This window comes from Salvelinus alpinus, chromosome 2 (assembly GCF_045679555.1).
Source record: "Salvelinus alpinus chromosome 2, SLU_Salpinus.1, whole genome shotgun sequence".
Taxonomy (NCBI): domain Eukaryota; kingdom Metazoa; phylum Chordata; class Actinopteri; order Salmoniformes; family Salmonidae; genus Salvelinus; species Salvelinus alpinus.
The window spans coordinates 127,957,220-127,973,064 of NC_092087.1; the positions used below are offsets into that span (position 1 = coordinate 127,957,220).

The 15,845-nt window shown below is 44.1% G+C and overlaps 1 protein-coding gene and 1 non-coding gene across 3 annotated transcripts in view; one reads left to right on the forward strand and one right to left on the reverse strand.

The window, feature by feature from the left end:
- LOC139568716 (protein kinase C alpha type-like) overlaps nucleotides 1–15,845 on the forward strand; it is a 220,610-nt gene that overhangs the window by 146,892 nt on the left and 57,873 nt on the right. Inside the window, exons 6-9 of one of the 2 annotated variants that reach the window (XM_071390747.1) lie at nucleotides 7,250–7,406; nucleotides 7,519–7,653; nucleotides 10,023–10,116; nucleotides 14,332–14,361. In XM_071390747.1, the coding sequence (XP_071246848.1) occupies nucleotides 7,250–7,406; nucleotides 7,519–7,653; nucleotides 10,023–10,116; nucleotides 14,332–14,361 (416 nt within the window). The remainder of the gene's footprint in view (nucleotides 1–7,249; nucleotides 7,407–7,518; nucleotides 7,654–10,022; nucleotides 10,117–14,331; nucleotides 14,362–15,845) is intronic. The other variant, XM_071390748.1, reaches the window with a different exon arrangement.
- trnag-ucc (transfer RNA glycine (anticodon UCC)) lies at nucleotides 15,167–15,245 on the reverse strand. Its single transcript has one exon. It is a non-coding gene; the product is annotated as a tRNA-Gly (tRNA).

A 15,845-nucleotide genomic window follows, 5' to 3' on the forward strand; every position in this document is an offset into this window, starting at 1 on the left:
CACCCGGACTCCTCAGCGGGGCTCCCAGACAGAGAGAGCAGCTGAACTTTGTGGCTGTGCTGGTTCTCTCCTGGCAGAGACATCCAACAGGCAGCCATGTCATTGGTATTCCGTGGCTGGCCCGGCTGCCCGGCTCTCTACTGAGCACCACTTTCCCAGTCTCTCTCTCTCTCTTCGCCGTTGAGCCGCACGACTCTACCCCAGGCAGGGATTGCTGTCGCCACATGACACTCCCTGTTCCACACCTGTCACACTGTGCTGAAGAGACACACAGGGATAGAATCACATCCTAGTTCATACACTCATAACCATACACACTCACTCACATACATGTACACTCACACACACACAAGCGTACACTTACACAGACGCGTACGCAAACAGGCGGTTATTTATTTAACCTTCGTTTTGAATAAGTACGGGAGTCCGTTTTTGTGTCTGAGTGTATGCACCCACAACCATCTCTCTCTCTCTCTCTCTCTCGCCCCTCTCACACACACTCACGCCCTTTTCCCTCCCTCCCTTTGACCCCCACCCCTGTTAACTTGGTGACCGGCTAACATACCCGCCCCTCTTCCTGTGGTTTCAGGACAACAACTTTGTGTGCTAAAGCTCGAATGATCCCCCGTTATCCAGCCCAGTCGTTCGGACATTGGTGCCTCGCTCCCTGAGCTCTTTACGTTTGACTTCACATTCTGTCTGTGTCCCATTGGGTTTAGGGCCAATAGACAAAGATACGTGCCGTATGGACAACTGCAGAATAGTCCGGAAAACTCCTGCAAGGATGAGAGGTTTTAGAAACATTTAGATATATTTCTCAATTTTTACTTGTGGATTTGTGCGTTTTGTCGTCTATTGTTAGATACTGCTGCACTGTTGGAGCTAGGAACACAAGCGTTTCGCTACACCCGCGATAACATCTGCTCAATATGTGTGTGCAAAATATGATATGATTTGGTACAAAGTACAATCCAATGTACTGAAAGAGAAAAAGGGTCTGAAAAGAGAAGGAGAAGTACAGCTCTAACCGACTCGGTTCTTCTGTTATCTCCGTCTGTCGCTCAATGTACTGCACCCACTCAGACGAGGTCCGCATTAATCACGTAACAAGTGCCTGTTCTTTTGAATCCATGGCGCTTTTTATAAGGAGACTGTCCTCGAGACTCTCGTATCCAAGGTAACGGTGGCGTTGAGGCTTCTCCCCCTTTCATGTCCCAGTGTGTCAATGAGGACTCAGTCACTGACTGACACACACACACACACACACACACACACACACACACACACACACACACACACACACACACACACACACACTTGTAGGAGATACTCTTGTAGACTTGTAGGAGATAGATTTGTTGGAGACGTGTGATGCGCAACCAATGTGTCAGTCCACTAAAATAAGGCTTTATATGCATATACACTGCCGGTCAAAAGTTTTAGAACACCTACTCATTCAAAGCTTTTTTGCTATTTTCTACATTGTTTAATAATAGTGAAGACAAAATTATATAGCCACCTTTTGCCTTTGACAGCTTTGCACACACTCGGCATTATCTCAACCAGCTTCATGAGGTAGTCACCTGGAATGCATTTCAATTAACAGGTGTGCCTTAATGCGTTTGAGCCAATCAGTTGTGTTGTGACAAGGTAGGGTGGGTATACAGAAGATAGTCCTATTTGGTAAATGATCAAGTCCATATAATGGCAAGAACAGCTCAAATAAGAAAAGAGAAATGACAGTCCATCATTACTTTAAGACATGAAGGTCAGTCAATATGGAAAATGTCAAGAACTTTGAACGTTTCGTTAAGTGGAGTTGCAAAAACCATCAAATGCTGTGATGAAACTGGCTCTCATGAGGACCGCCACAGGAATGAGTTACCTCTGCTGCAGAGGATAAGTTCATTAGAGTTACCAGCCTCAGAAATTGCAGCCCAAATAAATGCTTCACAGAGTTCAAGTTCAGACACATCTCAACATCAACTGTTCAGAGGAGACAGTGTGAATCAGGCCTTCATGGTCGAATTGCTGCAAAGAAACCACTAGTTAAGGACACCAATAAGAAGACTAGCTTGGGCCAAGAAACACGAGCAATGGACTTTAGACCGATGGAATTTGTCCTTTGGTCTGGAGTCCAAATTGGAGATCTTTGGTTCCAACCGCCATGTCTTTGTGAGACGGGGTGTGGGTGAACGGATGATGTCTGCATGTGTGGTTCCCACCGTGAAGCATGGAGGAGGAGGTGTGATGGTGTCAGGGTGCTTTGCTGGTGACACGGTCTGTGATTTATTTAGAATTCAAGGCACACTTAACCACACTTCCACAGCATTCTGCAGAGATACACCATCCCATCTGGTTTGGGCTTAGTGGGAATATCATTTGTTTTTCAACAGGACAATGACCCAACACACCCCCAGGCTGTGTAAGGGTTATTTTACCAAGAAGGAGAGTGATGGAGTGCTGCATCAGATGACCTGGCCTCCACAATCCCCCGACCTCAACCAAGTTGAGATGGTTTGGGATGAGTCGGACCGCAGAGTGAAGGAAAAGCAGCCAACAAGTGCTCAGCATATGTGGGAACTCCTTCAAGACTGTTGGAAAAGCATTCCTGGTGAAGCTGGTTGAGAGAATGCCAAGTGTGTGCAAAGCTGTCATCAAGGCAAAGGGTGTCAATTTGAAGAATCTCAAATGCAAAAAAATATTTTGATTTGTATATCACTTTTTTTGGTTACTACATGATTCCATATGTGTTATTTCATAGTTTTGATGTCTTCACTATTATTCTACAATGTAGAAAATAGTCAAAAATATAGAAAAACCCTTGAATGAGCAGGTGTTCTTAAACTTTTGACCGGTAGTGTACGCTACAATTCTAGATTATACAAGAACAACTGTAATTCCATCAAATACGTCTACATCTATTGTGTGAAGCTCGTCAGGTGGTAGGTAGCATGTTGTACAACTGTTATGATAGCAGAGTCAGATGCACTCAGCGCAGACAGACAGACGTTCTGTTAGAGGGTCTGGGGTTCCTCCTACTGGCTGCTACTGGAAATGGAGTTTCATTTATAAAGAGAACACGGAGGGTTTGTTCAAATTTGAGTTAACAATATTATTGTCTGGGCACGCATGACAAGGGGGTTATACACAAGCAGTTGAATCACTTTTTGCTGGAGTTGTTTCGACACACGAGCACGCTCACACAAACTCACTTAGTCCACACACCAGAGTCCAGCCGGGTAATATCATGCCGCTGTCTCGACGCTTTCAAAACTTCAGGCCATTATTCAAAGGTCACTTGGCTACCAGCGCTTTGCCTACACCTTTATTTGGAACAGTTTTAAATATTCAAAACCTAACCTTTTGTATTGTGACAGTTAAAGTCGCGTCCGTTAAGAAATAGTGTGTAGCAAAAGGTATGGTCATTGGTCACCTGTACATTTGAGTATTTTACCTTGGACCTAAACGGAGATGTTGTGTATTGTATTTATACCAATTGAACTATAGTATAAACATACGCCTATTGAATATATCTGTACATTGTATGTTCATACAGTATGTGTGTACAGGGACGCAATAATTAACTGGTATTTACAAAACTGCGCTTCTCATAGGTTTGTAGGTGAATGAGTTCATTCCCAGGACTAGAAACGTTACCTACTGTCAGTATTGCATGACAAAGAGTTATGCTAAAATGACACGGCGCATGCTTTAGAGGAACAGGACCCTTGCCTAGCCAAGTGTAGGCTAGAGTGTCTCTATGGCCATCTCTAATGGGATCCTATTCCCTATATAGTGCACTGCTTTTGACCATGGACTATAAGGGCTCTGGTCAAAAGTAGTGCACTATGTAGGGAATAGGGTGCCATTTGAGAGCCATTTTGAGACTCATCCTAGCTTCAACACATTATTCCCCCTTTCCAGCCTAGTTCCGTTAGCAGGTTAGGTCCGAGTTAGCCTGGTTGCTAATATGTTTGTCTGCTTGTGGTTATCCGTCTCCTCAGATATGCATTGTCCTGCCAGGGATGTAATAATGTCTGGTATGATGTATTGTTTTATTTATGGTGTAGGCTGCTGCTCTGATGTACTTGTTTGAACCCTGTTTGGACCCCCAGGAAGAATATCTTCTGCTCTGAGTCCCAAATGGCACCCCTATTCCCTATATGGCTCTGGTCTAAAGTAGTGCACGATGTAAAGCATAGGGAGACATTTGGGACGGAGCCCCTGTCTCTCCCAAGGAAGTGTTCTCCCCCTCCAGCCCTCTCACCTCTGACAACATACTCCATCACCCGCTATCCAAACGAGATGAATCCCCTAGCACAGGTGCAAGCGGGAGGAACAGACAGAAGCAAGTTAAAAGCTTATTTGCACAAGGCTTATCGAATTGTCTCGTAACTTAATTCACTCTCATATGACAATCCCAGGCAAAAATGTAGTCCCTTTGTTATGTATATAGAACTATAAATGGCTCGTAGGTTATGGTTTAATTTTCAATAAGTTTGGTGTTGTGAGGGAAATATAATTACTTATAGTTTAAAATGCATTTAGCTAATATAACTACTATAGCTTAATATAATTGCTATAGCTTACAGTTTCTTTTAATATTTATTAGTTGGGACTCCCAGCATCCCCTGTTTGCTGAAATTCTGTTGCTTCCCTCAAAGCGCAGATACATGCTCTCTAAGTGTAAAACTAACGGATCAAAACTATCCTTCATGCCAGCTGCTGTCAGCTTTCTCAATAAGCTGTAGTACTGTACTGTTAGGTATGGACTGACTCTATTCATGCCTGGTTTAGAGGCTCTACTTCCTGTGTACAGCAGGAATGCTGTAATGCTGTATAATGCTGTATACAGTTGAAGTCGGAAGTTTACATACACTTAGGTTGGAGTCATTAAAACTTGTTTTTCAACCACTCCACACATTTCTTGTTAACAAACTATAGTGTTGGCAAGTCGGTTAGGACATCTACTTTGTGCATGACACAATACATTTTACTAACAATTGTTTACAGACAGATTATTTCACTTATAATTCACTGTTTCACAATTCCAGTGGGTCAGGAGTTTACATACACTAAGTTGACTGTGCCTTTAAACAGCTTGGAAAATTCCAGAAAATTATGTCATGGCTTTAGAAGCTTCTGATAGGCTAATTGACATCATTTGAGTCAAATTGAGGTGTACCTGTGGATGTATTTCAAGGGCTACCTTCAAACTCAGTGCCTCTTTGCTTGACATCATGGGAAAATCAAAAGAAATCAGCCAAGACCTCAGAAAAAAACTTGTAGACCTCCACAAGTCTGGTTCATCCTTGGGAGCAATTTCCAAACGCCTGAAGGTACCACGCTCATCTGTACAAACAACAGTACGCAAGTATATACACCATGGGACCACGCAGCCGTCATACCACTCAGGAAGGAGACGTGTTCTGTCTCCTAGAGATGAATGTACTTTGGTGCGAAAAGTGCAAATTAATCCCAGAACAACAGCAAAGGATATTGTGAAGATGCTGGAGGAAACAGGTACAAAACTATCTATATCCACAGTTAAACAAGTCCTATATCGACATAACGTGAAAGGCCGCTCAGCAAGGAAGAATCCACTGCTCCAAAACCGCCATAAAAAAGCCAGACTACGGTTTGCAACTGCACATGGGGAAAAGTTTGTACTTTTTGGAGAAATGTCCTCTGGTCTGATGAAACAAAAATTGAACTGTTTGGCCATAATGACCATCGTTATGTTTGGAGGAAAAAGGGGGAGGCTTGCAAGCCGAACAACACCATCCCAGCCGTGAAGCACAGTGGTGGCAGCATTATGTTGTGGGGGTGCTTTGCTGCAGGAGGGACTGGTGCACTTCACAAAATAGATAGCATCATGAGGGAGGGAAATGATGTGGATATATTGAAGCAACATCTCAAGACATCAGTCAGAAGTTAAAGCTTGGTTGCAAATGGAACTTCCAAATCGACAATGACCCCAAGCATACTTCCAAAGTTGTGGCAAAATGGCTTAAGGACAACAAAGTCAAGGTATTGGCGTGTCCATCACAAGGCCCTGACCTCAATTCTATAGAAAATTTGTGGGCAGAACTGAAAAAGAGTGTGCGAGCAAGGAGGCCGACAAACCTGACTCAGCTACCCCAGCTCTGTCAGGAGGAATGGACCAAAATTCAACCAACTTTTTGTGGGAAGCTTGTGGAAGGCGACCCGAACCGTTTGACCCAAGTTAAACAATTTTAAAGGCAATGCTACCAAATACTAATTGAGTGTATGTAAACTTCTGACCCACTGGGAATGTGATGAAAGAAATAAAAGCTGAAATAAATCATTCTCTCTACTATTATTCTGACATTTCACATTCTTAAAATAAAGTGGTGATCCTAAATGACCGGGAAGACAGGGTATTTTGACTAGGATTAAATGTCAGGAATTGTGAAAACTGAGTTTAAATGTATTTCGCTAAGGTGTATGTAATCCTCCGACTTCAACTGTATATAGTTCTTGTGTGTATTTGTCATGTGTTCATTGTGTTTTTACTATGTGCTGCAAAATGGTTTGTCCCTCTGGGATAATAAAGACTAGTCTATTACTCTACTATACCCTATCAACACAGCGTGACAAAATGGCATCCATTATGCTGTTTTACTCTAGTAGCTTATCTGTTCTCGTTCTGGTTCAAAGGTCAATCTAGCATTATTATCAACAAGCCCTTATGTCAGGGCCAGCATTTGATTGACAGGACCACATGAGAAGCTGTCTCCGGGTCTCCTGGGCTTAAGGGCTTGCCTGGCCAGGCAGGCGTTCAGTGGGTCGGTCTCTGTGGCGACTCCCTGCATAATGTAAAGTGGTTGGCTGTGTTCCATGGCTCTGGGAGCCAGAGTGCTAATGGGGTGCTAATGTCCCTGGTTTCTGTGGGCAGTTTACTGAACATGGCTAAACACAGGACCACAAGGTGGGAGACGGGGAGGCTGGTACTACTGAAATAGTAACAACAATATCCATACTGTAGAACCATCTCTAGCTGGTTACTATGCTGTCTACATATGGGTTATTTTTATAAAATGTCCCCTGATTGTTGAATTTCCATGCCCATTATTAAATCCATCATGCTGTTACAAGGCAACTTTAAAGAACACACTAACTCCTCTCAAAGTAAACCACTGTACAAGCAATGATGTCACCTGTACCACTGTACAATGTATTAGTTCAAAATCAACCTTTTCCCTCTGTGTTGTTTCTCCATCAGTGGGCGAAGGTCGAAATCTGATCCCCATGGACCCCAACGGCTCGTCTGACCCTTACGTCAAGCTCAAGCTCATTCCAGACCCCAAGAATGAGACGAAGAAGAAGACCAAGACCATCCTCGCCAACCTCAACCCCACCTGGAATGAGTCTTTTACATTGTGAGTTGAGGTGTACCCCTGGGCACAATGTTAGGCCCCTTTCATGTTTGTGTATTATGGGTAATGTAGTCATTATCATTAACACTGTACATATGTCTGTGTGTTATTCCAGCAAGCTGAAGGCTACAGATAAGGACCGCAGGCTGTCTGTGGAGGTGTGGGACTGGGACCGGACTACCAGGAACGACTTCATGGGCTCCCTGTCCTTCGGCGTGTCAGAGCTGATCAAATCTCCTGTGTGTGGCTGGTAAGTATAACATTAGATGTCCTAGAATGTCCTCTGGTCTGTTTGGCCACAATGACCATTGTTATGTTTGGAGGAAAAAGGGGGAGGCTTGCAAGCCGAAGAACACCATCCCAACCGTGAAGCACAGGGGTGGCAGCATCATGTTGTGAGGGTGCTTTGCTGCAGGAGGGACTGGTGCACTTCACAAAATAGATGGCATCATGAGGGAGGGAAATTATGTGGATATATAGAAGCAATATCTCAAGAAATCAGTCAGGAAGTTAAAGCTTGGTCGCAAATGGATCTTCCAAATGGACAATGACCCCAAGCATACTTCCAAAGTTGTGGAAAAATGGCTTAAGGACAACAAAGTCAAGGTATTGGAGTGGCCATCACAAAGCCCTGACCTCAATTCTATAGAAAATTTGTGGGCAGGACTGAAAAAGCGTGTGCGAGCAAGGAGGCCTACAAACCTAACTCAGTTACACCAACTCTGTCAGGAGGAATGGACCAAAATTCACCCAACTTATTGTGGGATGGTTGTGGAAGGCTACCTGAAACGTTTGACCCAGGTTAAACAATTTAAAGGTAATGCTACCAAATACTAATTGAGTGTATGTAAACTTCTGACCCACTGGGATTGTGATGAAAGAAATAAAAGCTGAAATAAATCATTCTCTACTATTATTCTGACATTTCACATTCTTAAAATAAAGTAGTGATCTTAATAACTAACCGTGAAGACAGGGCATTTTGACTAGGATTAAATGTCAGGAATTGTGAAAACTGAGTTAAAATGTACTTGGCTAAGGTATATGTAAACTTCCGACTTCAACTGTATGTGTATTAAAGTAGTAAAAAAGTTAAGTATATGTTCCCATATTCATAGCACGCAATGACTACATCAAGCTTGTGACTCTACAAATGTGTTGGATGCATTTGCTGTTTGTTTTGGTTATGTTTCAGATGATTTTGTGCCCAATAGACATTAATTTCTAAGTATTGTATTGTGTCATTTCGGGTCACTTTTATTGTAAATAAGAATATAACATGTATCTAACCACTTCTACATGAATGTGGATACTACCACGATGACAGATAATCCTAAATGTATCGTGAATAATGATGACTGAGAAATTGATAGACTCACAAATACCATACCCCCAAAAGATGCTAACCTCCCCTGTTATTGTAATGATGAGAGGTTAGCATGTCTTGGGGGTATAATATTTGTGTAACTTTCTCACTCATCATTATTGACGATTCATTCAGAATTTGTCCCAATACTTTTTCTCCCCTAAAACGGATGCACTGTGTACAAAAAGTGCTGTAATTTCTAAACGGTTCATTCGATATCGATGACAATACCCTCAAATTAAAGCTGACAGTCTGCACTTTAACTTCATAATCATTGTTTTAATTTCAAATCCAGACTTTTGTAGTATAGAGCCAAAAGACGAAACACTGCTTCACTGTCCCAGTAATTACAGAGAGCATTGCATTTGTGTCAAAACATTTGGTGCTGTGTTTTTGTAGACTGCCAGGAGAGTAGCTGTCGTTAAGTTAATAGTGAAGAAGGGATCTTAATGAACATTCATTTAATTTATCCTGGTTTCCCGTTTGACGCAATCACAGCTGTAATCTGATATTTTTTTAGAGCGATTTCTATTTGAAAAGTGCAGTGATAATCTTGATTTATCTTTCGGATGGAAGTGCCTTCTTCTCAACTTACCTGCATTTCATGTCATTGTTGGTCATCATCACAGAGCCTCTTGGCGCTGTAGTCCCTTATGTCTCAGTCTGGTGCAAACCGATCATTAATCACAACAGCAACAGTGAACTTTATCGCCACAGCTCAGTGCCCTTTGAGGTGCCATCTAATGTCTGTGGGTCATAAATAGTGACGCGTTTCATGAGCACCGCCAACACCAGGATAATTGTGACCCAATGGACTGGAGCCAAAGGGACTATTGCTTTGTAATGAACTATGTGTCTGGGCCAAGTGGGTATGAATCAGGAGGTAGAGAGGGATAGAGGGTTGAAGTGATGCAGGGAGGGAGGGAGGAATGCAGAGACGTAAACTAGTGGCCGCTCCATACCTAGCTTTTTGTCTCCGGGTAGAACATCTCTTTCTGGGGGTTTTTCAGTTTTACAGGCTGTTGGGATGTTTTTATGCTGGATCTTAGAAACATTCTGTTACTTTTAACGCTTATCTACTGGACTATAAATAGCAAGCTGGGTCTCAGAAAGTCCATGTGCTTGGATTCACATCTGTAATGTTGTTTTTGTAAACAATCATAATTGAAAAATGAATGCTCTCTTTTTCTCTCTCTTTTTCTCTCTCTCTTTTTCTCTCTCTCTTTTTCTCTCTCTCTTTTTCTCTCTCTCAGGTACAAGATGTTGAACCAAGAGGAGGGCGAGTTCTACAACGTGCCCATCTCAGAGGAGGATGACGGGAACGAGGAGCTCAGACAGAAGTTTGAGGTGAGGCCTCAGAGACAAGACTGGAGAACATATTATCCCAATATCGTTGGTTACTTGTAACCCATCCTGCTTTCATCCAACATTCTGTGATTTTATTACACGTCGTGATATGTCTCTTTGTATGCCTGTTAGTTTGTATGAGTGACTTCCGTTTTATTCAGTAACACGTGTGTTTTTTCATGTTTATATCTACATGTTATGTTTGTGACCATGACTAAGTGTACTAATCATATTAAGTCCTTGAGCTTCTACCAAAGCCACTCCACAACCACATTAAACTGGCATAATTGAATTTGGCCCTTCTCCATGACAAATATGTTTGCATTTCAAGATGGCCACCATCCCCCTCCAGACCGTATGCACTGTGTGTCCCGGAGAATCTGGACATAAAAGGGTCATGGATTCTCCATGGAGACAGGGCTGTTAATTAAAACTCTATTGTGCCGCTCGTCTGTCTTCAGGCGCCCAATGAGAGGCTGCCTCGTTATTAATTGCTCTGGGTGGCTCGAAGGTGGGGTGGTCTTTTTCTCGTCCTCCAAGACAATAGTATATCCAGCTTTGTAGATACAGGCTTATAGAATATGGTAGGATTTGACCTTTGACCCCCCCGCTGTTCTAGAATCAGTGGTGACTCAGACCGGTGTCACTGTAAAGCGGTTAGTTCATCAGCACCAACATGGATTTGGGAAGGAAGGATTCGTCCGTCACTCCTGAGAATATCCGTTTTAGTTTATATTTGAATGAATTATATTCCAAAGGCTCCATAATTGATTGAATGATATGGATAGAAAGATATCCACCACTTGTCTTACGGGCATTAGATCCGCGGTGTCAAACTCATTTTGCCCCTGGAGTCTTTAACGGAAGGCCGCAGTGAAAATGTGTTATATTTCCTTGCCGTAAAAATGAGCTAAAAATAGTACTCTATCGTTTTTTGAATTTTCGACGCTCCCTGACTGTCTAGTGATTGTTAGAGAGCTGGATAGTGGAGAAACTGTATGAATATAGGTTGATTATCATTTCTACCCAGTTTCCATTTGGTTTTAGTCATTTGAAAGTATATTGAGTATGTTATGAGGGTTTTTTTCTCAAACCACCTCTGCATTAAGTTTTCATTCTAGAACTGTTATTCCTTTTCTTTCAGTTACTCTTGTGTTGTCCTTTGGCTTCATCAGGTAGACACAGCTGATGGCCTTGTGTTGTATTTTGACTGGGCCTTGTCCAATAGACAGAGCCTGTTAACAGTAAAGAGACTGCAGTATTGATGAATAGCTTGACCCATCCATGGCCCGTTCACCTCTCCGTCATGTTGAGTGCAGACTCGGCCTGGGGCCACAGACATCACACAGTGTACCCAGCAGCGCCCTCTGGGTGGCTGGTCTTGCTGATGAAGTATGACTGGGAACTCCCTCAGATGGACACTAGTGTACTGTGTGTCATTATCACTTGGAGGGGTTAGAGTGGAGGGATGGAGGGGTTAGAGTGGAGGGATGGAGGGGTTAGGGTGGAGGGATGGAGGGGTTAGGGTGGAGGGATGGAGGGGTTAGAGTGGAGGGTTGGAGGGGTTAGAGTGGAGGGTTGGAGGGGTTAGAGTGGAGGGTTGGAGGGGTTAGAGTGGAGGGTTGGAGGGGTTAGAGTGGAGGGATGGAGGGGTTAGAGTGGAGGGATGGAGGGGTTAGAGTGGAGGGATGGAGGGGTTAGAGTGGAGGGGGTAGAGTGGAGGGTTGGAGGGGGTAGAGTGGAGGGATGGAGGGGTTAGAGTGGAGGGGTGGAGGGGTTAGAGTGGAGGGGTTAGAGTGGAGGGGTGGAGGGGTTAGAGTGGAGGGATGGAGGGGTTAGAGTGGAGGGATGGAGGGGTTAGAGTGGAGGGATGGAGGGGTTAGAGTGGAGGGATGGAGGGGTTAGAGTGGAGGGATGGAGGGGTTAGAGTGGAGGGATGGAGGGGATAGAGTGGAGGGATGGAGGGGATAGAGTGGAGGGATGGAGGGGTTAGAGTGGAGGGTTGGAGGGGGTAGAGTGGAGGGTTGGAGGGGTTAGAGTGGAGGGGTGGAGGGGTTAGAGTGGAGGGGTGGAGGGGTTAGAGTGGAGGGGTGGAGGGGTTAGAGTGGAGGGGTGGAGGGGTTAGAGTGGAGGGATGGAGGGGTTAGAGTGGAGGGATGGAGGGGTTAGAGTGGAGGGATGGAGGGGGTAGAGTGGAGGGATGGAGGGGTTAGAGTGGAGGGTTATAGTGGAGGGATGGAGGGGTTAGAGTGGAGGGAGGGAGGGGTTAGAGTGGAGGGAGGGAGGGGTTAGCGTGCAGGGATGGAGGGGTTAGCGTGCAGGGATGGAGGGGTTAGCGTGCAGGGATGGAGGGGTTAGCGTGCAGGGATGGAGGGGTTAGCGTGCAGGGATGGAGGGGTTAGCGTGCAAGGATGGAGGGGTTAGCGTGCAGGGATGGAGGGGTTAGCGTGCAAGGATGGAGGGGTTAGCGTGCAAGGATGGAGGGGTTAGCGTGCAAGGATGGAGGGGTTAGCGTGCAGGGATGGAGGGGTTAGAGTGGATGGATGGAGGGGTTAGAGTGGATGGATGGAGGGGTTAGCGTGCAGGGATGGAGGGGTTAGCGTGGATGGATGGAGGGGTTAGCGTGCAGGGATGGAGGGGTTTTAGTGCAGGGATGGAGGGGTTTTAGTGCAGGGATGGAGGGGTTGACTCCCACCTGTTATACACGTCCCACGTCATCTACAGCACAACAGACACAGCAGGATGTCTATCTCCTATTGATAACACAGACAACTGTCCTCTACCCTCACAATACAGACAGCTGTCCTCTACCCTCACAACACAGACAACTGTCCTCTACCCTCACAATACAGACAGCTAGTCATTATTCTAGGAGGTTATTTGAAACTCTGTGGTGGTTTGTTGCACATACAGTATAATAGGACTTTATAGACCGTTTTTTGAGATGGGAGTCATTCAACAATAACTGTCCACACTTTCACAATACAGTACCCACTGGGCACAGACATCAGTTCAATGTCTAGTTTTGATTTACATTTGGTTGAGTTGTCAGCTAATGTGAATTAAACATGAAATCAACTAAAATTGTCACCCTGTTATTGGATTTTGGTTCCAAAAAAATATCCGAAATTCCCTTATGTTGATGACTTTTTGCACATATGACACACACACACACACACACACAAAGCCACACGCACACACACACAAGCTTGTACATTGTATCAATAACAAGCCGTGTCTGCTGTGAACACTTCTAACCTGGTAAAGGGAGAAGGGAAGACGTGTGCTCGTCAAGGGAAACAAACGTCTCTTTGCCTGTTTGTGTGTCCTTACTTTACACAGCCATTTTGATGTTTTAAAGAGAGCCAATACAGTTCAGGTCCCAAATGGCACCCTATTCCCTTTTTAGTGCACTACTTTTGACCAGAGCCCATTGAACAGAGCCCTATTGGTCCTGGTCAAAAGTAGTGCACTAGATAGGGAATAGGATGCCATTTTTTGGACGTTAACTAAATTGTAGCACATCTCTTATTCAAATACTCTGTGGTTTGTTTTTTTCCCCTAATTTATTTCAAATGAACAACCCTTTGGTATTCCGACGTGCTGTGCTCTGTGTGCTTGGATTGCCATGGGTTACCAGGCTAGACAAATGAAGCAATGTGAACTAGAGAGTGTGAGGGCTCAAGATGTTCCTGTCTATAGTGCTTAATTGTAATCCTGACTAGTTGGTCTATTTCTGTGGCCCACTGACAAGATATCTTAAGGTTGGTATGTGTGGTATTAGACAATATTTCTTCCATGTCTTTCACAAATGTAGGTGCTTTGTAAAAGATCATTCTCACTTTGGCTGGTATGCCCAAGAGGTTAGGGGTTAATGAGCTGAGGTCACTTCCTGTTGTTGTTTACAGTTACTACTGTGTCTGTCTGACTGAGACAAGTTTGGTCAAAGAAAATTGCTCTCTCTCTCTCTCTGTCTGTCTCTTCCTCCTTCTTCCTGTCTCTCCCTATCACTCTTCCCCTGGTCTCCCTCCTCACTCTCACTCTCTGCCTGCCCTTCTCTCTCTCTTCCATTTTCTCCCTCTCCCTTACCGTAACACTTCCTCATCTCTCATCTGTGCTCTGTGAGACCTCTGGATGCCCACCCTTTGTCTTGTCAAATCTAATGCCTGAGTTTCTCTCCTCCCTTTTCCCCCCATCTCTCTCCCTCTCTTCCAGGATTGCCAAATTAACTATCACTTCCTAAAGGTATCTCTCCTCTCCTCTGCTCCTCTCCTCGCTCCCGTCCTCCCATCCGCTGTCTCCTTTCCTCGCCTCTGTTCCTCTTTTGTCTTCCTCTTTTCGTCTACCTCCTTTGTGTCCAATCACTCCCTTCCGCTCTGATCATTTGTACGTGGTTTAAGGCTACTGCAAATAGATCCAATTTACTAACAATTTGTTCTCAGTGTGGGGTTGGAATTAGCGCATGAACAAGAGCCATCAGATCGCAGGAATTGCTCTCATAAATCATGGTCTTGAGCTGTAAATAGCCTCGTCTTGGGTTGAGAAAACCAAGTGTAAAGCTATCAAGCTGGAAGGGAAATGTGACTGAAAATTGTTCCACAATAAAAATGTATATTTCTTTTCTTTATATAAATATTATTCACCACAAAGATAGCGTTTATGGAACTGTATACATACAGGTAGGCTACTTCCACAATAAAATAGGATAGTATACAAATACAAGATGCTGAAAATACAAGTGTCCTACAGGGCGACTTCCTCATATCATCCAATAGGAAAACAGGCCTTAACCTCTGTAGACCCCAAGGACAGAAGTGTATGATGATAGATACATGTTTCAGTGCCTGTTCATTACAGGGACATTGCAGCCAACCCACCACCCACATTCCCAACACACTCTGTTCTTCTCCTTCCCTCATCTTTTTTTCTCGTCTACCAGTCCTCCACCTCTTCTTCTTTATTATATCTCATGTTTTGGTCATTTAGCAGACGCTCTTATCCAGAGTTACTTACAGTAGGGAGTTTATATATTTTCATACTTTTTGGGTACTGGTCCCCCCCCGTGGGAATCGAACCCACAACCCTGGCGTTGGAAGCGCCGTGCTCTACCAACTGAGCCACACGGGACCTCTCACTCCTCCTCCTATTCCTCCCTCAACTGTGTAGGGGGTGTCTGTGGATACTGCAGTCACATACACCTAACCTGGATGGACTAGGCATAGGGAAAGCGGGTGGGGATATAGGGGGTGGGAATTGGGGACTCATCATTGGGCTGTAACTGGTTGGAAGGAGATTGTTAGTAAAATTTTCCCATCCATGTCTGCCTGTGTACAGTATAATGTCTCTCTGTGTACAGTATAATGTCTGTCTGTGTACAGTATAATGTCTGTCTGTACAGTATAATGTCTGTCTGTGTACAGTATAATGTCTGTCTGTGTACAGTATAATGTCTGTCTGTGTACAGTATAATGTCTGTCTGTGTACAGTATAATGTCTGTCTGTGTACAGTATAATGTCTGTCTGTGTATGGTGTCTGATTGTCGCTCTGTCTGTCATCAAACTTTTTGTCTGTTTTTTTCTTTGTCTTTCTCATCACTATCTGGTCATATTTGATCTTCCTCCTTTTTAGCATATAGGTTATTTTTGGCTGCTTGGTCTACACTAGAGCACTACAGGGGTTGAAGTTAAGCTGTGTGCCTATAGCAATGAGAGGTCAATACAAAGATGGA